The sequence below is a fragment of the Podarcis filfolensis genome (assembly GCF_964270895.1).
Source record: "Podarcis filfolensis genome assembly, chromosome: 6".
NCBI classification, from domain to species: domain Eukaryota; kingdom Metazoa; phylum Chordata; class Lepidosauria; order Squamata; family Lacertidae; genus Podarcis; species Podarcis filfolensis.
In genome coordinates this window covers 53,825,447-53,851,225 of record NC_139609.1, presented here as the reverse complement: position 1 = coordinate 53,851,225, position 25,779 = coordinate 53,825,447, and the positions used below count along the sequence as shown (strand labels likewise).

At 45.6% G+C, this 25,779-nt stretch overlaps 1 protein-coding gene across 2 annotated transcripts; it reads left to right on the top strand.

The window, feature by feature from the left end:
• The first annotated feature begins 69 nt into the window (after positions 1-69).
• On the top strand, positions 70-23,146 carry FGD2 (FYVE, RhoGEF and PH domain containing 2). Of its 2 annotated transcripts, none has more exons than XM_083617915.1 (16): positions 70-3,304; positions 9,731-10,052; positions 10,404-10,484; positions 11,000-11,148; positions 11,885-12,041; positions 13,567-13,705; positions 14,483-14,541; positions 14,646-14,792; positions 16,318-16,410; positions 17,321-17,400; positions 17,492-17,522; positions 17,825-17,917; positions 19,112-19,246; positions 19,518-19,664; positions 21,272-21,415; positions 22,045-23,146. In XM_083617915.1, the coding sequence occupies exons 1-16, from the start codon at positions 3,240-3,242 to the stop codon at positions 22,255-22,257; spliced, it is 2,055 nt and encodes a 684-aa protein (XP_083474041.1). In that variant the 5' UTR covers positions 70-3,239; the 3' UTR covers positions 22,258-23,146. The 2 variants fall into 2 exon arrangements, with proteins under 2 accessions (XP_083474041.1, XP_083474042.1); XM_083617916.1 differs by lacking the exon at positions 70-3,304 and adding an exon at positions 8,647-8,844.
• The last annotated feature ends 2,633 nt before the right edge of the window (positions 23,147-25,779 follow it).

The window sequence follows — 25,779 nt, the reverse complement described above, 5'->3', positions numbered from 1 at the left end:
AACACCAGGAAAAAGGGTCGTTTCCTACTTCAGATGTTATTTCATTGGAAAGAAATGTGATTTTTAAGCTTTATTTTTAGTGGTGAACCCTTAAAAATGTTCAGGGAGGGAGAGAGCCTTACGAAAGCGAGGCTTTCCGCTGCCAATACTGCAGTCTGCAGTTGGAGTGGCCTTTCTTCGACCCCCGCTAAGCCCCGATTCAACGCTCAGTTGCGCTTGGAATCCGTCTGATCCATGGTCTGCATTAGAAAACGCAGAAGATCCGCATCTGAGGCCACTGCTTGCCGTGTTTGCCCAGGCACGGGTCCGGGATTCCGTGTTTGTTTTCTGCTCGAGCCGTCATTTCAACCCAAAGCGGGGAGGGATCTGGCGCTCGAAGTGCACCCCGAGGCAGAACCATAGAACCATTCGAAGTCTACATTTCCCTATCTCTGTCACCATTGGACGATACCATTGTTGTGCAGAGGGGAGAGTAGAAGGCTGCCGTCGGAAGCGCCCGGCTCCTTCTCAGGCATGTTTCCTTCTGGCAAATACCTAGTGGAAACGAGTCCAAGGGCGCCCTTGGGCGACAGGAGCCCCCAGTTTATTAAGGGGGCGGAACCATTTAAAGTTGTTTAGGGCGATAAGCAACATAGAGATAGCAAAGAGTTGACGCCCAGCCTTTTGGTTTGACAATCCCCATTTTACGCTCCTCGAGAGGTAAAAATCTCGGCGGGTCTGTGTGGAAAGAGCCGAAGCGCCGTCTTGCATTCGACTGGGTGGTTGGAAGAGAGTTTTTGGTGAAGGAGAGCATATCCACGCACGCACCCCATGTCTGTCTTTGTTTTAACACAGTCGTGGGATGGTTTCGGTTGGTCGACAGTAGAATCCTCCGCATTTCTACTCAGGTTGTAAGTCATGCTGAGTTCGTGCAAGTGGGCATAGGATTGCAGCTGCAGACACGCAAAGCTTGCGTTATGAGTCCGAGCCCGTCCATCTTGCATAGTGAACCCCTGTGCAACTGCTCCACTGGCCGTCTCTGCCTCTTGACAGCTTTTGGTGTGTGAATTCTTGCACCGGAATCCGAAGAAGAGCTGTCCAAAGACCCGTCTCATTTAGCATCTTCTGCTCACAACAAACCAACCAGATGGCAATGAGAAGCCCGCAGATAGGACCCCCTGAGCACACAACCCTTCTCACTTGTGATTCCTGCCAACTGGCATTCATAGAATCCTAGAACTGGAAGGGACCATGAGGGTCATCTCGTCCAACCCCTTGCAATTCTGGAGTCTTTTGCCCAACGTGGGGCTCAAACCCACAACACTGAGATTAAGAGCCTCATGCTGTGCCAAGTGAGAGAGACCTACTGCTTCTCAGTAGCAGCCCACCTGGGGCGGCAGAGCCACCCTTCTAACATGGACATTGCAGAAGCTCATCTGGATCGTGGTGGGGTTGGGACAGGGTAGTGGTGAAGTCAGGATCGTGCAGACACAGTGGCCGGGGTGGTGTGGTGTTGTGGGGTGCAGATTTGCTATGCTCATGTGTCAACAACACAGCCCTACTGAAGAAGAGCCCTGCTGGATCAGTCGAATGGCCCATCTAGTGCAGTATCCTGTTTTCACAGTGGCCAACCAGATGCACATGGGAGGCCTGTAAGTGGATCTGAGCACAACAGCGCTCTTCCTTCCTCCAGTTTCCAGCAATTGATATTCAGAAGCATACTACTCTTCTGAACCTTTTCTAGCTCTTCAGTATCCCCCGTAAGGTGTGCTGACCAGAAATTTAGTCTTCCAAGTGCACTTGTACCACAAATTTGTACTAGCAGCTGTATTTATTTCATCAGTAAAGACTGAAAACAGGACAGTTTCTTAAAGTCCTTTTTATAGAGTTGCTGTTAAGCCAGTATCTATACATCTCACCCTCATTTGGAGATCATAATAAACATGGGCAGGGGCAGCTGTTCCTCTCCCCCAATCAATATAAATCAATACAAATCTGAGGTTCTGTCCCACTCCCAATGAAAGCCTGCGCCCTAACAAAAATCCTGGCTGCGCCCATGATAATAAACAGTGGTTTATGGCAACCTGCAATATGGGGAGAATGGGGGGGGGGCTAAATTGCAGGGAACTTGGAGATCACTTACCACATAACTCCATCTCATTCCTACTGCTTGCTAACTGGATATGCAAGAGTTGCCACTCTGCCTCGGCCTGCAGAAATGGATGTGATACTGGTCTACATTGCAGGATTGTTGTAAACTATTGTCTACCTATGCATGCCTTCTATATCCGCAATATAGGGAAATAATATTGGACAGTTTACGTCTCTCTTCCTGTCTGGTGCAAAAAACATTGGCAGAGCACTTTTTTAGATTAAAAAAGTGTGTTTAGGTAAAACTATAATAGTCCTGAATTTTCCCATTGTCTCCTCTGAGCAGTTGCTACTTTTAGTCCTCTGAGAATTCCTCTCCCAGTGGTGTCAGATGTAATCAGGAAGTTCTGTCTGTAGAGTAGGCAATTGAATTGCCAATTTATATATGTATTGTCTATAGCTGGGAATTGCCTAATATTGCACATGCTAGAGTAGCTGTATGGAGCCCCCTGGCGTTTAAATTTGTCAAGCACAGGATACTGTGAAAATACATTCTAGACTTGAGCAGCCTTCCTCAAATGTTTTGGACTACAAGAGATAAGCAGCAAAATCCTGAAAATCTTACATTCTACATATGTAATTAGTTATTCTGTCACAAATAATTGTAATTTCTTTCTTTCATTGTTGATGGTGAGAGGTGGGAATTGCAAATTGAAGTTGTATTGCAGCAGAAAATAATAGATACAGTGCATGACCGAAACAAGAGTCAAGGCAGAGCCAGAATTAAATGAAAAGACCACTTCCGATACATTTCCTTAAAAAATAAAATCATATACTTAATAAGAAGCTTACATTCCTTGTATACCCTTGTAAATCTTGCTCATTTTCTGCCAGCGTTCTGCTTTTCAGTACTTCCTCATTTTTTTTTCTATTTATGGTAAACCAGAAGGGTTTCCCCCCTACATACCACTGAAGGCACCAGTTTGCTTGCAAACTGTTCAGTAATTTGAATATTCTGCCCAGTGGTTCAAAAGAAATTATTCAGAAATACCTCAGGCAACAGAAAGACTGAGCTGTGAAAAAATCACAGTGCATCCTCAGTGTGGGTCCTGCTTTGACCATTACTTCAGAACGGCAAGTCCAGTTTCAGACTGACAGGTCTCGGTACGATGGAGGAGCAGAGCTATACAGCCACCTCTGTGGTTAACCTTGTGGATGCGTTTGAGAAGCTCAGGTACAATAAATCTTCTCTCTCTCCCCCGCACCCCTGGAGATGTTATAAGAGATCAGTTTTTTAAAGAGCAGAAATTGTGTAAGGACCGTTTCAAGTAGCATGGTAAAAAAAACCAAAACCTATGGTTTTGCTGTTTATTTAATACTGATAATCCTTTGGCAACCAAATTGCTAAATTCCCCTGATTCCTGTCTCTGGCAGAGAATATTCCTGAGTCATGGACACTGCAAAGCTCATTCAGAGTCACTCCCAGAGACATCAGTGCCAATCCAAATTGTCACCTGGGAATGTGGTCTGCAGCCACACACCATACTGGGAAGTGTAATGAGGAATTTGCAGTCATACAAGCAGCTTTGCCTTTGCCGTGTCCCACAGAGGCAATCATCTAGGGCTAAGAAGAAAATTCAGACTTTGTGGACTTCAGGGTAAAAAGCAGTATTGTGTCAGATGCTAAAAACTTTTTAGTTTTAACAGGCTGTCCCAGCAGGATCCGTTTACTGGTGGAGCAGCATCTTTTTCTTCTTCTTATTTGTAAAATCTGTTTTAGCTGTTTCATTTTTGTATACTACTACTACGCCGTTGTTGTGATGCTTAGCTGTTTAAAAAATATTCCTAATAGATAATAATAATAAATAAATAATGGGGTGGCTAGCTTGTTTGGCTACATTTGGGAGATCAGGATGCTGGACCAGGTGGCCTGTTGGCCTGATTCAACAGTCTCTTATTCTATTCTTATGTCCCCCCCCCCATCGTCTCTGACCATTGGGCATGCTGGCTGGGGATGACTGAATCCAACAATATCTGGAGGGCAACAGGTTCCCCATCCCTGTTTTAAAGCGTCATTTAAACTGTTCTAGATAGTGTTGCAATCCATGCATAATTCTGACACGTTGCTGAAGTGTGGAAGCTTTGCCCGTAAGAAGCAGAAATCAATGTGGGTGGGTGTTACTCTTTATTTTCTCATAAGTAATACAAGCTTACTGTAAGCTGCGGAGGAGCGCTCTCCTTCCGTAGCCCAATCTGCTTCAGTGCTGGCCACAGAGTGAGCAAAGCCATTTCCTCTGCCAGGAAACCTCAGTGCTCCCTGTCTTCTTCGCCAGCTCAGACACTCACCTAAATGGAATTCTATGAGCTTGTCTGTGCAGGATATTGTGGGTGAAGGTACCCTGGGCTCAAGCCATGGAGGGTTTCAGACGTGACAAGCAGCACTTCAGATTGAACCTGGACATGTATTGGCAACCAGCACAGCTATTCTGATAGTGGAGTAATATGTCCACACACCAGTGTTTCTGGGAGCACCTTTGCTTCTGCATTCTGCACCAACCTGAAGTTTCCAGAGGCCCTTCAAAGGCAGCTGCATGCAGAACATATTATACAGTAACCATTGCATGTCTCACTGTAGATAACTCCGATCTACTGATTAAATGGGTGCACATTTTTGGCCACAGCTGTTCGCTGGGCATCCAGTGGGGTAGCCCCCCCCCCTTTGCCAAGTTTTTCTGCACTCTGACAGTTCCGCTATACATTCATCCGTTGCTAACATGATATTTCAGTGCTAAATAGGGAAATCGGAGCACAGGTTTGTACAAAATGAAGAAGGGGCATTTTGTAGTAAAACCAAAACAAATTAAGAACCAACAGAAAACTGCAGGGGGATTTGACCCCATTGCTCTCAAGAGGCCTGGCACTCTGCAGTGGCTCAGAGAAGGAAGGGATTTCCACGTAAACCCCTGAAATGCTGCATCCCTTCTGCTGATAAATCCGGTGGCTGGACTCTGCGCTATTTGTCAGATGAAAAGATATCAGCCTGATTTATATTTTAATGGATTTGGATTTTATGAAGACTGCCATCTGGTTGTCTTTTTGCGGCATCCTAAGTCCAGATGTGGCTTTGCACTTTCTTTTTTAAGTTGGCATCCTTCTTTTCTGTTATACCTCCGCATTAGAGTTACATTGCAAACTGGCATGATTTCATCATGCAGATATGAGAAAACACACACACCATGCAAAGGACTACAAAACAAAAGCATATGTGAATGCCCCTTGTGAAATAGTCCTGAGAGTTGATGGGAGTCACACCCTGACTTCGCTGAGCCTCTTTTCCATCTTCACATAGCTTACAGTTGTAGGAAGTGGGAAGGCCTGGGGAAGCTCAGTGGTATGGCATATGCTTTGCTTGCAGAGATTCCAGGTTCAGCCCTTGGCATCTTCAGGTAGGGCAGGGAAGCACTCCAGCCTGAAACCCTGGAGAGCGGCTTCCAGTCAGTGTCAGCAACACTGAGCTAAATGGACCAATGGCCTGACTTGGCAAAAGGGCAGCCCTGCTCTCCTGCCACTGTTTTGTTGCCTGATCTCAGTGCAACGCTTCCTTCCCTTCCGTGTCTCCCTCTCCTCATGTGTCAAATGAAACAGGGGAAATTATGCTTCACTGTGTTTGTTACTGTGCTTCCTTAGCACACTGTGAAGCTGCTGTTCCTGTTTCTTAGTATACGCAGAGCGAGGAGACTATATTCTCAATCTGTGTCTCACAAAGGAGCAGTCAAAAGCTGGAACAGAAGCAGAATTGTTTGTGGATGGTCTTGATTGCATGGAAAGGTTCAGGGATAGAAATGGCTTTGGCGCTTCCGGCGGGCTTCCCTGCTTTCTTGGACGTGACGTACCCACTGCCTCTCTTGCTTCCAGTTCTTTGGCTTCATTATACCAGTCCGACCCTACAGTTTGACTGTCACCTTCACCTTTCATTTTTGACCTGGTGGAACTCTTAAGGGCTGAATTTGTAAAGTAGAACCCTTAAAACTCCCAAGACAAAATGGTCAAAAGCTCCATTTGCCTGGGAGCTTCTTTTTTCCAAGGTAAACTGAACAACAGGAGAAGTTTCTCTGAGAAAAGGTGCTGATGGCGGCGGGGAGAGAGAATATTCCTGTTATGTACTGAAGTTCTCACCCTGGGCCAGCAGGGGGATACAGTAGATAGTTTTCACTCAGGTCCACATATGCAAATAAGGGATTGAAAGTGACATTCAGTGATTGGCTAGTTACAGAAAGTGGCTACTGTTGTGTTGTAGTGGAGCTCTATATAAGCAGGCTGGCTGAACCCTTCAGTTCAGTTCTGTTCTTGCCTGTGAATAAACAAGAGCTGTTGAAGAATCGCTGTGTCGTCTGATATGTTCATCCACAACTTAACAATTCCTGTGGTGTTTTCATAGGCCCTAAGCAATTTGGAATACACTAGTGGGAAGAGGACTACCTTTTTAAATGTATGTGTGTGATATTACTGTGATATTTTCTTCAAAGTGTAAAAAACCTCCCAAGCACAAACTTCATTCAATCACAAGTGAATCATAGAATTGTAGTGATAGAAGGGTCCTCAGGAGTCATCTAGTCTAATCCTTTGCAATGTAGGAATCTTTTGCCCAATGCAACCCTCAAATTAAGTACCTCATGCTCCATCAACTGAGCTATCAAGGGGAAACTGAAGGAAGCTTACACCTTAAAGAAGCCCATAGACAGTAGACTAGAAAAGAGGAGCTTATTCCCTCAGTTATTTAATATGTACCTATGCTTCTTTTATATTCAAGCACACATACTTCTCCGTCAGCAACCACTCTAGGTTGCCAGGCATCTTGCCTTGAGAAGTGCCTCTAAAATCTCTTGGATCCATGTTCTTGAGTATACACCCTGAAATTAAATCGCCATGATATATTACACCTGCAGCATATCTGCTTGTAGCGCTGTTGTCATCTCCTGGCAACTATTGCCCTTTTCAGATCTTCTCCATGCTTCTATGGGATGTGCAGAGGGAAGGGTGGCTTTTGCCCATTGGCCTCACTCCCTGACCTCCCGCGTTCAGGGGAGAAATTCCGAAAAGCACCTCTGTGCAATGACAGCTGTAAAGGCACATAGACTCCTCAGGCAACCTGCCACCCTAATGGTGCAGAGTTCCCACTGTGCAACAAAGCTATAGCCCTGCAAAGGCTTATTTCAGGCTTTCTGCTGAATGTGTGACGGCAGGAGGGTGAGGGCAGCAGGCAGAATCTGCCTTCTTCTCTGGCCCCACGACATGCGCTGTGATCTCTGGGTGGGGAACATGCGAAATGTCTACCAGCTCCTTCCCTTAACTTGCCCATTCCCTACGTCAGCCCAGAGGGTGTTGTCCCTTTAGCAAGACTGCTGCCTCTGGTTAATCTTGAGCTGTGGCTTGTTTTGGAAAGGCAAAACTTTGCTTCGGAAGAGGAAATAAAAGCTGACTTTTGGATACATGAGGAAGCTTAAGGATAGTTATGACAGCTGATTGTGGAACAGAAAAAAGGATGTAGCCTTCAGTAGCTACTCTCAATGTAAATGTGAAAGAGACTTCCTCAGCCCTGCTCTAGGGCTTGTGTATCATACCTTTTAAAGCACATCCCCTCCCCATTGCAAGAATCCTGGGAATTGTAGTTTTTAAGGGCCTTGGCAAATAGCTCTGTGAGGGGTAAATTACAGTTCTCGGGATTGTTTATTTATTTGATTTATAGCCCAACTTTTTCTCCAAGCAGCTTCGGGTGGCATGTGTGGTTCCCTCCCTCTCCATTTACTCCACACAACAACCCTGTGAGGTAGGTTAGGCAGATAGGCAGTGACTGGCCCAAAGTCACCCAGTGAGCTTCATGGCTGTGTGGAGGTTTGAACCCTGGGCTCCCAAGTCCTTGTCCGGCACTCCTGGTGTTTCCAAAGCTTGGGTTTCCAGCTGTTGCTGGACTACAACTCCCATCATCCCTAGCCAGTAGGACCAGTGGTCGGGGTGATGGGAGTTGTAGTCCAACAACAGCTGGAGACCCAAGTTTGAGAAACACAGCTCTAAGCACTACATCATGACCCTTAATGTGCAGGTACATAGCTTTCATATGATGTTTTGGTCTACAAGAGGCACAAGCAGTTCTATGAAAGAGAAGACAGGCAAACTGTTTGGTTTTTTTAGCTTCTCATGGGCCAATGTATTGGTGTCCAGTGGTACACTGTTCACATATGTAGGCATGATGGTCTTCATACAATGGATGCAAAGCTTTTGTGCATGCATTATGCATCCATGCCTATTATGTTATTTACAGGGTTGCAATGTTTATCAACTGATTAGTGATTTAGGCTGCAGTCCTATTACCCACTTACCTGTGAAAGTGAATTCAACAGGACTTACTTTCTGGTGTAGGGTTGCACTGTTAAATATTTTTGTAGGTACCAAAAAAAGATGCCCTAGATTAACTGGGTGCAGATTTTTGAAAATAAATGATTAAATCCAATGTCACATGGGCGGACTTCTGCTTATGTTGTGGGATGTCCTCTTTCTGACCTCCTGCCTGCAGCTTGCTGCCCTAAAAATCTGTTCTGATGCATTCCCCAACCATCTGAAGCAAATTTTGTGAGTGCATGTCAGCTGCAGGAGAAGGAGAGGAAAGGAATGGCCTGTTTGCACAAGAAGAAGCCTGTTCCACTGGTAGGCAGATCTCACCCATTATTTAAGAAAGAAAAACTCTGCAGATAGCATGCATTTCTCTTTTTCTCTCAGGTACGATAGTATGCCTCTTCTAAGTTGATGCCTGCTGTGACACATGCATGCATTATCCAAAAAACCCCACCAAAAACCACCCCAAGACAGCATTAAAAATGTTTGCAATCAGTGCATTAATCAATGAATCAACTCAAACTCATACAATTAATATCTTTGATTGCGTGACTTGCAATCTTAGTTATTCAGCTACAATTGCTGATGCTGTTGTGTAACTAAGGATGGAGAGCTTTTGTTGCTGTCTCAGAAGTCCCTGTTTCCCAGGGCCCAAACAGATCATGATGTGGATGTGGGAGGCTAGAGATCTGATCTCCTGGTTGTTGTTGTTTTTTGCTTAATCTTTTATTTTAGTTCTGTTTTCTGGATGTAAATTAACCCACCCCCAGCTACTGGTTAGGTGGGAAGGAGGAAATCGGCAGTCACGATTCAGCTGCCTGTATTTAGATATGGGTAAAACTGTCAATCCTAGTTTGTTTCAGTTTCTCATTTTTCCAAACTAAAGTTCAGTTCCCCACGTTTTGACAAAAAAGTCCTCATGAGAACTCGCCAGCATTTCAGTGTTAATTTCTCTCTTTTGAAAGGCAATTTTGCCTCCCACGTACATTTTGACGCAGTGTATTTTCCCTAGTATTTACATTTCCCCTACTATAGTGTGATTTTGAATGTTATTTTCAGTGACATGAACATTTCCTGCCCCTTAGTGCTGGAGAACAGCACTGTAAAACTCAGAGAGGTCCAAATATTGATGGTTTGGTCCCCATGTTGTCTCTGAATGTTTTGCTTTTGCTTTGGATCTCACCACACAGACTACTTGGCTGGGCACTGTGTTTTGCAGAAGTGGGCTGAATAATGTCATTCTAAAACTGCTTGTCTTTTCTGTGGCTAGAGCTTGCCCGAGTCCCAGCAAGGAGCAGATCCTTCCTCAGTCTGTGCCCTGCTTGAGAGCACCGAATCTCATGGTGTCCTGCCTGCTTCCACCTGCGACTAGCAGAAGAGCTATGAGCAAAGCCAAGCAAATGCCTGTACCGCACAGCCAAATGCCCTGCCATGCAGAATCAGCGATGGAGCCACGAGAGGCTCCCAGAGGGCTCACAGTCAAGTGTCTCAGCTCTTTCCGCGGCAAGATCAGTGCAGGCAGCTGGAGGATTCCACAAGATGCAGACTTCCAGGCAAGCCTCAGGACAGACTCCAGCAGCAACAAAAACCAGGTCATTAACCGCCAGATTACTATTGTTGTTGCTGTTGTTGTTGTGTTGTTGTTGTTGTTACAGATCACATAGAGTAGGGCCAATGTTCTGGGCAACTGGCGCTGTCAGGCAAGCAATGTCTAGAGTGAGAAATGATCTCTTTTTGATAGACCAATGGCAGGACCCTGTGTGAGGCAGCTTTCTATGTTCCTATGAATATGCATAATTGTGTACACACACAAACACAACCTTAGTTAGAGAACCCAGCCCTACTAATCTGCAGTGCCCCCACTGACAGGAGAGCAGGATCTACTCCACTGGGCTCATGCTTAATGCTCCCCATGATCAAACACTTTCTCTTTATACACACAGGAGCCAGAAGAGAAAAAAATAGCATTGGAGCTCCTGCAAACAGAGCAGGCCTATGTCAGCCGCCTTCATCTTCTGGATCAGGTTGGTTTGTTACGGGCGACAACAGGTTTATGTGCTTCTGATTGATGCACGATTGCGCATGCACGCACGGGTTGGCACCGAATCCAGAAGTATCCCTAAAACATCACTGAAAGGGTGGAATGGGGGCTCGGCAGACTGCTTTACACGGGTTCCGCTGATGCGTGCAGGGGGTCCAGAATGTAACCCCAGTGCAAAATGAGGATTGTCTGTAGTTTACTTGACAGGGGCATTCTGGGTAATGGTGTTTTTGTTTCCTGAAATGGGGGTAGTAGACCAAATATGTTTGGGAACCAGAGCTCTAGAGGGACAGGTGAAGGGAAAGTTTACTTTGGAAAATTGTGCATACTAAAATAAAAGTGCATGAAAACCTGGTGGATTTGTTAAATAAATAAATAAATAAATAAATAAATAAATCACAATCTGATGCAGAAATGTGGGCGACTGAACTTAAGGCTGGAAAAACGAGCAACCAAGAAAAACCAAAACTGACAGCTTTGTCCATCCCTGGGTTCCAGGTGTTTTTCTCAGAGCTGCTGAAGGAAGCCAGGAGTGGAAGAACATTCCCAGAAGAGGTGGTGAAAATGATATTCTCCAACATCTCATCCATTTACCAGTTTCATGCTCAGTTTTTCTTGCCAGAGCTGCAGCAACGTATGGAGAACTGGTGAGTTATGGCAGCCATACCCCTTTCCCCACTGCATTCCTGGAAAGGGAAGTGAGGGTGTGTGTGTGAAGGTTTATGCAACTGAAAGCAACTGTTGTATTATTTGAAGTCTAGAATCTGAAAAGATACCCTACAAGAGGTCTGTGGAAGGGTCACTTTGAGTTAAAACCTTAATTCTTTGTCCCAACCTGAAATAGATCTCTATTATAGGTTGTGCCATCTGACAAAGGACTAATCTTGGTGTGAAACAATAGATATATTTGTATTACATACTTCCTTTGTCTGCAGAGGGCAGTTTGGCAACATTTACTGTACCTTTATAGAACAAAGACTTGCAATTATATGATGAAGGGCAATGAGGAAATATCTTAGATAAATAAGAACTAAATCAGCAGTACTTCTCGCATGTATCTGTTTGTCTTCCTGTGACGGGAGGACGTATGAGGACAATCATTTCACTTCCTAGCTTTTTTCTTTTTTACTGAAGATGTTAATAAACAGAGACAGCCAGGATTGTTTGTGCTGTGGTGTACTGTTAAAACTGTGTAGAAGCTGGGCAGCATCCAGCAGGGACTCCTGCAGATGTCACAAACCAGTGCCAGTGATGCTTGGGCATTGCAGTTGAGACCAGAGATAGAGGCAGGCAGGCATTTCCCAAAGCATCTTCCCTGGACCATTTTGGCTGCCTTTCCAGAGATGCAAATAGCAGACCTGTTCTCTTGGCTTCTGCCTGCAGGGATTCCAATCCCAGGATTGGGGACATCATCCAGAAGGTAGCCCCTTTCCTGAAGATGTATAGCGAATACGTGAAGAACTTTGACAAGGCAGTCGAGCTGATCACCACGTGGTCCGAAAAGTCCTTGCCATTCCAGGAACTCATCTCAAGCATTCAGGTGAAAATTATTTCGCTATTCTTTCATAAAATGTTTATACTGCTTGTTTGGGGTGGGGGAACACATTGAAGTGGTTTACAAAAATAATGAAAGAACGTCATTCGCAATTATAAAACAATTTGAAAGCTTCAAAACATAATTAAAATCAATGATAAGCCAGAAAGAAACCCTGATAAAAACACTTGTCAAAATTCTACATATCTGGGCAGGCTCCCCTGAACAAAAATGTTTTTATTTTTTATTTTTATTATTTTATTTTATTTTAAATTTTTATTAAGCATATACATATAAGAAAAACGTTTTTAGCAGGCTCTGACAAGAACAGTGAAGGCACTTACCTGATGTCAATAGGCAGGGAGTTTGGAAGTGTGGCTTCTAAAAGATTAATTCCTTACAAATGCAGAATGAGTATTATGTGATACCTGTAGTAGTGCCAGTTCTGCAGACTGGAGCAGTCAAGAGGGTATATATGGAGTCAGATGATCTTCCATGTAAACTGGTCTCAAGCTGTTAATACTAAAAGTAACACCTTGAACTTGGTCTTGTAGAAAGGGTCTCAGAGCTTATTGCACAGTAACCTTTTTTAAAACTCAGGGTAGCTTCAGGAGGCCACCCACACCATAACTGTGTACAGTGGTACCTCGGGTTAAGTACTTAATTCGTTCCGGAGGTCCATACTTAACTTGAAACTGTTCTTAACCTGAAGCACCACTTTAGCTAATGGGGCCTCCTGCTGCTGCCGCACCGCCGGAGCACAATTTCTGTTCTCATCCTGAAGCAAAGTTCTTAACCTGAAGCAATATTTCTGGGTTAGCGGAGTCTGTAACCTGAAGCGTATGTAACCTGAAGCGTATGTAACCCGAGGTACCACTGTACATGCATATATGTAGCATGGAACTTAGGCATTTTCTTCTCCTTGAGAAAATACTGGAAGGACACTGCCTTCTCCATCCAGACTAGCCTTTCTTCACCCATTTTGCCTAGCCTGGTGACTAATGTCTTCTACACCAATCTTTAGCCAGCTGCTCTCAGCTGGGATAATAGGCTCTGTAGTTCTTTCTGTGCTTCTTGGTGAGCCCTGTACCCCAGGTCTCAAAAGATTGTGTTGGTCCCATGTCTCACGTTCTTCCTGAGACACTGGACTCCTTCTGCTGCAGTGGCTGGGAATTTCTTGCTTCCAGAGGACCTCAAACATTCCATCTCTGTGCTGTAGAAAGACTTGAACCAAAGCATTAAATTTCTTCCATCTGTTACACCACCAAGACATGATAGATAAGCCTTCACCCAGCTGGTGCCCTCCAGATGTTTGGCTTACAACTCCCATCAGCCTCAGCCATCCCAGGGGCTGATGGGAGGTGTAGTCCAAAACATTTGGAGACCACCGTGTCGGTGAAGGTTGCAGTAGATGGTCATCTTGGTTTGTGAAGTGGTGAGGCCAGCCAAGTATCTGTAGTTTAATGTTTATATGCTCATGTCTATGATGCCTTCTGCTTTCTCTTTCTGCTATTGTTACTATCCTGAGCAGAGACGGGAGATCTCAGCCAACTTAACCTTGCAGCATCATATGCTGGAGCCAGTACAGAGAATTCCTAGATATGAACTCCTTCTGAAGGATTACATACGAAAGCTACCTCCAGAGGCACTGGACAGGGAGGATGCAGAGAGTAAGAGCTCCATTTGGTCCATTCTGTGATGTGGGCAAAGAAGAAAGTTGACAGAGGAGTTGTTTTGTTGGAGGAGACTGTCCTTTAGCAGTGACACACATGTACCTGATAGTTGAGTGATTCTAAGGCTTTCATACCAGGGTTGATTTGCAATTCCCCTGCTAGGCTTGTGCCTCCCTTCTCCTGCTCAGTGCCCTGCAACTGCAAGAACCCTGGGAAAGTGTTGGAGATTGGGCAATGAGCTTACTGCATTCATTCCCTTCAGGGCTGGACTTCTGTTGCTTTAAGAACTACAAAGATAGAAGGTCCATCAATGTGTTACTGACGTCATTGTTTTGAAAACTCCCTGCACCTCCTAAATATGATCTTGGTTCATCTATATCTTTTTTATTAAATTTAAATGTACGTATGCATATATACATGTAATTACTTTTACATTCCCTTTATATATGTAAGCAAGGAGAACAATCATCCAGTTAATCAAAAGGAGCTGATGATATTTATGCAATTGACTCAATTCAATATTCAAAAACCTGATCACACCTATTAGTTACCCAGGATCGCTCCATCTTCATATTTCCTTCTTTAGATTTATTCTTAGTACATATTAAAATACCAGTCCATGGCACCAATGTAATTTTATCATGGGGCACAAGGGGAAATACTCCAAGGCTCACAGAGTGCCCCTCCAGTGCTGCCATAGCAAGGAATACAGGTGTACAAATGGGTTGTGTGAGAGAGCCCTGAGAGTTAAATGTTTCTCTGGTGTTTTTGCAGAAGCCCTGGAAATGATTTTCACTGCAGCCAAACACTCCAATGCTGCCATTGCAGAAATGGTGAGTGCACTGAACTCATGCGAGTGACTCCTTGCAGCCAGAGACATTTGCAACAGAGCTATTTGGTCCCTGTCTTGTTCATCTTAATACTGATGGTCCTGCAGGAACGACTCCAGAACCTTTGGGAGGTGTATCACAGGCTGGGGCTTGAAGATGACATCGTGGACCCTTCCAACGAGCTGATAAAAGAGGGACCCATTCAGAAAATCTCATTCCGGCACAACAACACAACAGAGAAATACCTGTTCTTGGTAAGAGATTAATCAGGTTGGGGGATGGTGGGAAGGGAAGATAGCAATACATCGCTGTTGGACATCTGTGTTCTTTTGCACAATTCAGAGAAGTTGTGCTGCTGTTCGGATAAAAGAAAGAAAGAAATATTTAGGAGTTTGGAAAGATATGCAAGGTATGTCTACAGTGTATAAAGGTAAAGGTAAAGGTACCCCTGACTGTTAGGTCCAGTTGCAGACCACTCTGGGGTTGCGGTGCTCATCTCGCTTTACTGGCCGAGGGAGCCGGCGTTTGTCCTCAGACAGCTTCCGGGTTATGTGGCCAGCGTGACTAAGCCGCTTCTGGCGAACCAGAGCAGCACACGGAAACGCCGTTTACCTTACTGCCGGAGCGGCACCTCTTTATCTACTTGCACCTGATGTGCTTTCAAACTGCTAGGTGGGAAGGAGCTGGGACCAAACAACGGGCGCTCACCCCATCGCGGGGATTCAAACCACCAACCTTCTGATCGGCAAGCCCAAGAGGCTCAGTGGTTTAGACCACAGCGCCACCCGCGTGTATAGTGTATAGTGTATAGGGAAGGGCAAATAATAAGAGCCTTGAATCTGATTCCCTACAAATAAAGGCTTAAAACTCCTGAGACTTTTTGATTTGGACAAAGGTGACTGAGACTGTGACAGAGGCTTACAAAGGCTGTGGCCTTATGCATATCCACATGGGAGTAAACCTCACTGGATACAATGAGACTTGCTTCTGAGAGTAAGCATGCGCTGGATTGCACTGAAAATTATGTGCAGTGTGGAGAAAATAGATTGAGAAGTTTCTCTCCCTCTCTCCTTATGCTAGAACCTAGGAAGACAGTCAGCCAATGAAACTGATTGGCATGGAAGCACTTCTTCACCCAAATAATTTTTGGAATTTGCTGCCTCAAGATGTGGTGGTGGACATTAGCTCGGATGAACTGAAAAGGGAATGAGAAGAATTCATGGAGGATAATTTACTCAGTGGCCACTAGTTGTAGTCATGGTGGCTATTTGAAACATCTAGGCTTAGAGGCGATATGTTCATGAATACCATCTGCTGGGGGGGGGGCAGGCAACAGCAGAGCAGGGCTATTGCCCTCCTGCCTCTGAAGTGCATAATCCAAATGATAATTGTATTCTGATTTTCAAGCAACCAGGGAGAATGAGAAGTGTGCCAGCAATAAATGCCCCCCCCCCGCAGTAGCCAAGTACCTCATTAGCTGATGGAAGTTGGTGCCCAGAACATCTGGAGGTCATGTAAAGGCTGGCATAGCACTAAGTGATACATGCACTGGGTTCTTTCCTGACCCATTGGTGGCAACAATTCCTTCTTCTCTTGTTTGGAGTGGTTCATATTCTGAAGTCTCTAGTCTTCAGAGGGAGAGATTAACCGAGACAAACCATTATTGTATTGACTGGTTCATTTGACATTCGCTCTCTTCTTTTGGCCCTTCTTTGTTCAGACTTGATGTGCCCCCCTCCCACCAAGGCTTTATTCTCCCCCACCTCTTGTCTCTCTCAGTTCAATAACTTGCTGCTGTACTGTGTGCCAAAAGTCATCCAAGTGGGCGCAGCGTTTCAGGTGCACAGCCGGATCGATGTGGAGGGCATGAAGGTCAGAGAATTTCATTGCAGGTTATTCCCTTTAATTATACTCATGGGGTGGGGGGTGGCCCTGCCCCATATTTTTCCACAGGATGGCGACATCTGGAGAAACATAAAACAAAAATATAACAAGCAGAGCAGGAAGCAGAGTAAACCCCCCCCAATACGCATATGTAGGGGGGAAAATGATAAGGGGAGGAATGCAATGTGGTGCTAAAGAGATCACAGTCTCAGTGCAATCATTTCTGCTTGCTGGAAGGAACAATATTCCTTCTATTCTCCCTGCACCCTGTTCTGGGTGTTCTCCTAAACCCCCCTCAGCCAATTTGGGGGTGTTTGTGTGTGCAGGGAGGAAAGCCCCCTTGTGCTAGCAGAAGTCTTTGAGTGGGCTTTTGCCTGCAGGAACAGCTAGCTGAATCTGGCCCATGGTTTTATAAATGCTACCCAAGGAAGGGTATGGCATATATCTGACCATATTGGGACTTTTAAATATTTGCATGCTTCAGGTGAGTTGTCCCCATTCCCCTCCCTGCCAAACTTTTGCATGTGGATTGGTTCAGGTGTTTGCTTGCTGCTCTCTTCCCTTTGATTTGTTGATTATTTACTTAATCAAATTTGTAGCCCATCCCTTCAACTTCCAAAAATTACCAGGACAGCTCATGGAACAAAGCACGAAAAAATAAAATTCACTGTTTGTGTGTGAAAATATCCAACACTTGCATTACTCAGAGTAGACTGACTGAAATCCCGTTACTTAAGTGAGAGGTGCAGACTCCTTGAAAGACCCGTTACTAAAGTCCATTGATCTCAGTGGTATGGATGTAAATTGAATATGACAGCAGCGGAAGCCATCAGAGAAACAGCAGCAGCAACTTTTGACCCACATCAGTGCTAATTGTTTTACTTATCTGGACTTGCAGGTTCGGGAGCTGAATGATGTGCAGTTTCCTTATGCTTTCCTTGTATCAGGGAAACAACGAACTCTAGAATTGCAAACCAGGTAACTGACATAAGAATTTTGCCTTTTCTGATTCTCATGCAGAACGATGAGGACTATTCTTCTCTAACAGGTGACTTCTCTTTCTACGCAGGTCCCAGGAAGAGATGAATGATTGGATAAAGGTAACCCATGCTTCTACCCTTTACACTACGTCAAGGTCCTGCCCCGTGAGAAAGGCAAAGTGTTTGCCATTTTTAACAAAATCAATGAAATCGTAAATGATTATTACAAGAACTTGCTGGGAGGAAAAGAGTAGGTAACGTTTGGTATGGGGACAGGGAGGAGGGGGAGAGCTTAGCACCTCTTGACTGCCAGCTCCCCACTTCCATACTTCAGAAGTGAGTGGGGCAGATGTGGCTTCAACCACTTGCATGTGTGGCTTGAGCCTCAGAGCTTTATTTCAACTTCTGCTTTTCTTCTCCAGGCCTTTGAGTCTGCCATTGACAAGAAGGAGAAAAGCAGTGGGACCTTCAAGGTGGCAATCCAAGGGCCGGAAGCCGAGATGCAAGATTTAACTGTAATCCTCCTGACTGTACTCACTCATGGAATTATAGAATCATAGAATTGTAGAGGTGTCCAACCCTGTGCAATGCAGGAACCCACAGCTAAAGAAACCCTGGGAGATGGCTATCCAAAACCTTCTGTGAAGGACAGTCCACTACTCTCTGAGGCGGTCCATTCCACTCCTCTATTCCTCTTCCTGGCTCCACCTCACTTCTAAAAGCATTTCCTATATTATTTTAATTATTTCACAAAATGTATAGAAAACTTAATAGAACAAAAGACCTCTAAGCAGCTTACTTTATCCTGTCATTTTTTAAAAAAATTAAAAATACCAATAAAGCACACACACACACACACACACACACACATATATAAGTTACATGAAAAATATAAGATAAAATGGGTAATCTTAAAACACTTTTGTCAAAAATGACGTGCTAAAATGACATGCCTAGGTAGGCTTGCTGGAATAAAAAAGTTTTGAGCCAGTGCTAAAAGCAATACATGCCTGCCTAATAGGAAGGCCATGAGTGAACATTCTGAAATCTGCAACAGGGAAATGGAAAGTGTGTGATGATTGGCGGACAAGAGAGAGGAGTGGAATGTGCAGGAAAGAGGTAATTATACCTAACAAGGCTCTGGCAGTGGTGCCAAGCAATATGGAAGAGGCTTCATACTTGTCTGTGTCCTGGACCCTGTGAGGTGTAGCCATAATTGCCTTCATTGCCAGAGAGTCCATCTCAGTGGTTCTTTGATTCCACCCCCCTTCACACAGTACATAGCTTAATTGTGGAATTCGCTCCCACAAGATGTAGTGATGTCCTGGATTGCTTTAAAAGAGGATTAGACGAATTCCTGGAGGAGAAGTCCTATCAACGACTACTAGCCACAATGGCTCTGTTCCACCTCCACTGTAGGAGGCAATATACCCCTAAATACTAGTTGCTGGGAATCATAAGTTGCTGAAAGCACTGTTGCACTCAGGTTCTGCTTGTGGCAGGGGCGGCCCGTGCATTAGTTTGTATTTTGCTTCAGACAGCAGATCCACCCTTGCCATTATGCTATTGCCAGCCCGGCTGACATTGACTTGCAGGCTTCCCATAGAACCTTAGTTGCCACTGGGAGAACAGGATGATAGACTACATCACCCTGTGATCATATCCACCAGGGTAAATCTTCACGTTCTTATGGTCTGTTTTACCCTCAGCATTGCCAGTTTGATGAGCTGGGCAAGCGGGCTCCTCAGTGGATCAGGGACAAGCTGGTGACCATGTGCATGCGTTGCAAGGGCCCGTTCAATGCGATCACACGCAGAAGGCACCACTGCCGGGCCTGCGGCTATGTGAGTACACCTCCTCCGAGTTCCTTTGGGTGGGGCAGCCACATGGAAGGGCCTTGGGACTCCAAGTTGGTTTAGGGCCAGTCCAGAGAACTGATCCCAAGAGCGACCATGCTTGGTCCAGCCACATCTGGGTGCCGGTGGTGGTGGGGACAGATGCTGAACTCTTCCAGTTCTGTGTTCAGCTTTGGTTCAGGTCTTCTTTAAAGAAGAATGGGGGTTTCCTCTGTGAATCTACACTGCAGCAACCCTTTGGTTCCTCTCCTGGAGGCAGGTGGTGTGTGGCCGGTGCTCCGAGTACAAGGCCGAATTGCAATACGACAAGAGTGGGCCCAAACGCGTCTGCGTGGAGTGCTACATCTTCCTGACGGGGCATTTGTTGCCCGACGAGCGGCAGGCAAGGCATAAAGGCATCCTGGAGGTGAGGAGGAAGCAGAGCTGAGACGTCTCCATCCTCTCTGTCTCAGTCAATTGCCCGCCCCATTTTCTGCCTTTCCTCCACTTCAGCCATGGCTTGGTCACCTGTGCTGGATTTCCTCCTTTCAGTCCATTCAGGTTCCTCAAATTAGGCAAGTAAAGTAAGTAGGAGGTGATGCTTACACCTAACGGAACGGGATGAAACACTGGAGTGTCCTGGCAAATAATGGCTCCCTACAAGCATCTGCTCATTGCGCCCTACATATTTACTGCCGGAAATAGCGATGGAACCTGGTTGCCACAGAAAAGGTGTGAAGTGGAACTGAAAGACAGGGGACAAGGGAGTGAGAGGGACTCTGTCCATGGTACTGAAGATTGAAAACCCAATAGACTAGACCTCCAGCCCCTATTATGTTGACACAAGGCACTGAAGGTTTTCTATGTATTATTTATTTATTGCATTTATAGCCCATCTTTTAATCCCTGGAGCTCAGTGTGGCTTACGTAGTTCTCCCTCTCCTCCTTTATTCCCCACAACAAGCCTGTGAGGGAGGTTAGGCTGAGAGGGAGTGCTGTGGACTGGCTGGATGAAGAAGAGTGGTGGGAAGCCCCAGTCAGGAACGCCCCCCCAGGGAACCCCCAGAGGAAGAATGCTCAGAGACAGGGGATTAGTGGTCAGAGGGAGACTCGGAGGAGGAGGTGTCAGCAGCAGGACAGGAGACAGGATTTAGTGAATGTGAAGAAGCCATGGCAGAGAGCAGCTCACACTCTGGTGCTGAAGCATAGGCTGGAGGGAGGGTGGCCAAGAGGCAGAGTAGAGACAGGCTGCAACCAGCTCCCCTTCCCACTTGTCTCCTAGAACTCTCAGAGAAATGAAATGGGCAGAGCAGGGACTGGTTGTGTGCAGACGCAGCCTGAGACTGCGTTGGAAAGACCCTGGAGAGGAGGAGTCCTAGTGGGCATAGGGAAGGTGGGGACCTTCAGTCCTTGCAACTGCTTCATCAGGGCAAGGCCTCCTAGAAAGAGTTGCTGAGACCACTAGGCCTGAGCTGTGGTTGTTTCCTTGAATAAAGAGTTTACTTCACTGGCCCAGGGTGAGTTATTGCTTTGTTGATGACCTATGCCTGACTCCAGCCCTGACAGGTAGTGCCTGGCACAAGGTCACCCAGTGAGCTTCATGGCCAAGTGGGGAATCAAACCCTAGTCTCCCAGTTCCTAATCCAACACTCTAATCACTGTACCACCCTTACATTATGACCCAGAAAGGAGTGAAAACAGTCATTCTCCCTGCCTGTTTTATCCACTGGTGCAACCAGGCCCAGGGTGGAATCTACACACATATAAAAAACACTGTGAAAATGCTTTTCTAAAAAAATGTTTTGAAAAACACATTGAATTTTGCATAGCTCACTATCACCATCTAGTGTCCCATTTGTATATTGCACTTTACACCACTTTTAAAACGTTTTATCTGCAGCTGTGCAGCTGAGTCCCTGAACTGTTCGTTGTGTTCTATTCTGTAGATTGCATTCTATAGACACAGGAGCCAGTAGGGGCCTCTGGGCTAAAGAGCATTAAGGGAATGGTGTGGTGTTTTTGTTTAATTGGCAGAAAGAGTCTGCAGAAATATCGGGGCAGAGCCTGATGTGCAGTTTCCTGCAGCTGTTGGATAAGAACGGAAAGGGGAGCATGCGTGGCTGGTTTGTGATCCCACGAGATGACCCTCTTGTGCTGTACATTTACGCTGCACCCCAGGTATGTGTGGGCTTATTGAGAATTTGTTCTTGTGTGGAAGCTCAGATGGTTCACAATGGGTGTGGCTAACCTTTGGCCTTTCAGATGTTGCCAAACTACAACTCCCATCAACCCTGGCCATTGGCCATGCGGGCTGCATCTGATGGGAGTGGGAGTCCAACGACACCTGGAGGGGCCACACTGGTTCTCCATCCCTTGAGGGTACTTAATTGCCAAGATATCCCAAGCTGCTGTTCTAAGTGCTCAGTACACAGGCCCACCATAAACAGGAGCAGAGGCTCCCAGCTCTTCCTCGGGCAGTTCCTGATGGGAGAAACCTTGAGTGCAAAAATGGCTAGAGAGGAAAGGCTTAAGCGACCGCATCCCCTGCTATTTCTCTGTTTAAATTACAGCGGCCTCTTGAGGCTGCCGTTGGTAAAAACCAAGAAATAACCACATTAGTGGGAAGACACATGCAGCTGCATGCCATGAATAGTTTTAGTCCTTAAACATTGCAAAACCAGCTCACGTTGACAACAATCCCCTTGTTAAACAGGGAGCAGCTCTGGGTTGGTTTTGTCAGTTTGGAACATCTGGAATTGCTTCCTTTTGAGTCTCTCGTCCCCCCTCTCTTCCCACTTGCCTCCCAGGACGTCAAGGCTCACACTTCCATCCCCCTGCTGGGCTACCAAGTCAAAGAGATGCCCCAGAGCGACCCCCGTCACATCTTCCAACTGGTGCAGTCCAAGCAGGTCTATACGTTGGTGGCAGAGACGGAGGAGCTGAAGCAGCGGTGGATGAAGGCCATTACACACTCGGCTCGTGGGGAAGAGGAGGAAGACTCGTTTGATGAGCTGGAATGACTGGAGCCTTGCTGAGAGGCATATCTTGAGCCGCCATTTCAACATCTGTAAAATGAAAACAGTATTTGGATTCTTTTAAGAACTATTTTTTCAGTAATTTTCCAACCAGTTTTGTAAGTCACAGTATTTCCGCCTAGCTCAGATTTCCCTAGTTTGCTTATGTCCCTGTCACATGGAATTGTGTCAAAAGCATCACTCAAGCCACACACAGTACATTGTTAGAACTGGAGACTTGCCAATGTTTGTGGATGTGTCTTCCCATTCACATGCTCACCCACACACCTAAACATTGCTGCAAACGGGATTTCCTATATGCACCTAGATTCCCACCAATTCCCTACAACCTGGCCAGCAAAACTAACATCTTCCTAAGGATGCTGCCCCGTACCTCTTTATGCTGCAGAATCTAGATGGTCCTTTTCATCCCTGCCACAAAAAGAACAGCTGTCTCACCTGCAGATGCACTAAGAAAGCTTCCATTAGGCTGATGGGGGAATGGGGAGAGAAGTGTCGACTCCCTCAACTTGTGTCTACCAGCAAATGTAGGTGAGTTCTTTGGCCCATAAGAACAAAATGGCATAAGAAGAGCCCTGTCTCGTCCAAAATTCATCTAGCCCAGCATCCTGTTCTCACAGTGACCAACCAGTCTCCCCCTCCTGCTGCAACCAGCTCCCCTCCAGTCTCCCAAAACACACAGAGAAAGGAAGAGGGCAGCGCAATGAGAAAAAAGATGACAAAGCTTTAAGCTGCTTGGGAAGGAATTGGGAGAGGAGGCTTAGAGAGTGGTCCTCACAACTGCCTCACTGGGGCAAGACCTACTGGGATGGGTTGCTGGGACCACTAGGGCTGAGCTGTTTTGTTCCTTTGAATAAAGAGTTAACTTCACTCATAGCAGTGTTTTTTATTGCTGACCTGCTTCTCACGCCGGCTCCTGACAGACTGGAGCTACAATATGAAAAATCCAGTTATAAACTAAGCATTTCTCTGGGGCATGCCATACCCACAGCAGTGCCCCATCTGAGGAGTGCAGACAGGGCAGTCCTTTATATGTCACCTGGTCCCAAATTGTTTAAGGCTTTAACTTAAGGCTTGGTTAGCATATTGGAAGTCAGTGCAGCTTCCTCAGTGGGGTACCACAGATAACAATCTAGCCTCTGCTTTTTGCACTGGCTGCAGCTTCTGGGTTGAGCCTCACAGAGAGTGCATTGTAGTCTTCTTCCTTGGCAATCACTCATAGCCAAGTAAGATTGTCTTCCATGAACATGGTCTTAACAGTGAGTCCGTAAGTGACTGTGGAAGCCAATTCTGGATCCACACGTCTTTCCCCAATGGGGACATAGGTTTCCAGGTGGGAGTTGATCATGGTGAGGGTTTGCCAAGTGTGCCTTCCTCTTGGCACGTTTCTCCTTTTTGTCCTGAGTTTGAGCATCTTCAAAGCCCATGACACCTTTGGTAAAGGCTGTTCTCCCAATGCCAAGACCACAGTGGCCAAGCTATCTTTGTCCAGGAACTGTAGCTGTCTTACCAACCAAAGTGGGTAAAAGTCACTCCTAGTCATCAAGGTTGCCTGTCCCTCAAGTGACAAAGACGGATCCAGGAGCACCTGCAGATTCAGCCAGCTCACCACAGCACCCAGACACTGGTCCACAGCCTGCACACCTCCTCCAGATTCATATGTTGTAGTGAAATAGAGCTGTGTGCCATCTGACACTTTGTTCCAACTCCCTTCATGACCACATCCAGCAGCCTCACATAGATATTAATAGCACAGTGCCCTGTGGCACCCCATAACACAGGTGCCAGGGGCCTAAAGAGTGTCTCCCCATCAATGCTCCCTGAAATCCACTCGGCAGGTAGGACAACAGCCGCTGTATGGCAGTGCTCCTGACACCCACCTTGTAGAACCAGTCCTAGAAGATGCCCAGGCTGATGGCATTGAAAGCCACAGAGAAATCAAGCAGAAGAAACAAGGTTGCACTCCCCTTATCCCTCTCTTTATGAAGGCCATCTATTCGGACAGCCAAGGTCAATTTGGTTCTGAAACAAGGTCTGAAGCCACACTGATATGGGTCTGGATAATCAATTTCATCCAAGAGCACCTACAGCTGCTGTGCCATGACCCTCTCAATAGCCTTGCCATATATATTAGTAATTGGTTGATAACTATTGCAGATTAGTGGGTCCAGGAGCAAGTGCACCACGTTCAAAGTAGCGGTCACCACTACTTCTCAATAGCATGCTTGCAGTTTACAATGGAAGTGCAGTGATTGGAAAGCACTAGGAACCCCTGGTTTGGAAGCCCTGGTTGGTGATTTGAAAGATACCACTCCCACCATTTTCTGGCACAAGTGTGCAACGCACACCATGTGACCATGTGCTACCCCCCCAAAAAAAGCACAGCTCGGATGCAGTGTCTCTCTATTTCAAAAATGATGGTGGCTGAGCAGTTATGCACATCTTAAAGACTGCATGTGGTCAGTGGGATAAAAAGAGAGATAGCCACCAGATCATCTAAATTTAAGTGCTATGTTTCTAGGGGAAATGGCTGCTTCCTACACCGGTCATATACAGGTGTGTGTGTCACTTTTTGTGTAATTTGTGCATTGGCTTCCTTATGGATTATCTCGCTTATTAATAATAAATCCAAAATTTCATATCTTTGGCTTCTGACTTATTTTCATGACCCCTTTAAAGATACAGACAATTTTGCATCCTAGTCTCAAAAATTGCTATTGCATGCTTTATTATTTTATATATAAGCTACAAGGGTTCATGATTTATAGCTGTAAAATATTTTATCTCACTACTTCTGAAAGTTAAGAATCTAGAAAAATTAGGTTCTAGTCAGAGGCATTTCACCCTTGGGCCTTTAAGATCAAACATACCGGCAACTGATAAATGTTTGTTGGGTTCAAATTTCAGAGGGGTAGCTGTGCTTGTTTTCTCTTGCAAGTATCCTGTGATACTTTGACTACTCAGTAATTTACTGGAGATTTCTGTAATTCATATTCTGCACACCAGAGGGTAGTATAAGATATGGAATTGAGAAAATGAAGAAGATGAGACCGATTCCCCCCCTTTTAAAATAGAGATTTGGGCTTGAAATGCTCTAGAAGTCCAGAAGAGAAAGTAGAAGTTTAGTGGAGGATGCATCAGCCAGTATATTAAAAATATGTGTGTATTGTGAATAAGGGCTCTTATTCATGTTACAGTGTTAAGGGTCCAGGGCACAGAAAAATCTCAGCTGCTGATGGAAGTTCTCAGTTGGCAGGGGAGGTTGTAAAGGCAGGTTTACTTAATGGCAGCATTAATCCTGTGCTGGACACTCAGCCAAATGCCATCATAAGTTATTGGGGAAAGTTGGCTGCACACATGAAAGTATCGTAGATATCTCTATATAAGGCCAGTCACTCCCAGTGTGAGCAAGAGTAGGAAGCAGCTCTTGGCAATGCATTTCTGTGCATGGAGCTCAGAGAGATGCACATTTGTCTCAAGGCTGCTGTGAGAGGCAAGTCAGAAGGG

Coding starts and splice junctions, on each gene's coding strand:
- FGD2 (XM_083617915.1), top strand. CDS start 3,240: ATGGAGGAGCAGAGCTATACAGCCACCTCTGTGGTTAACCTTGTGGAT. Junction 10,485..10,999: donor GCCTTCATCTTCTGGATCAG/GTTGGTTTGTTA, acceptor CCTGGGTTCCAG/GTGTTTTTCTCAGAGCTGCT. Junction 16,411..17,320: donor TCGATGTGGAGGGCATGAAG/GTCAGAGAATTT, acceptor CTGGACTTGCAG/GTTCGGGAGCTGAATGATGT.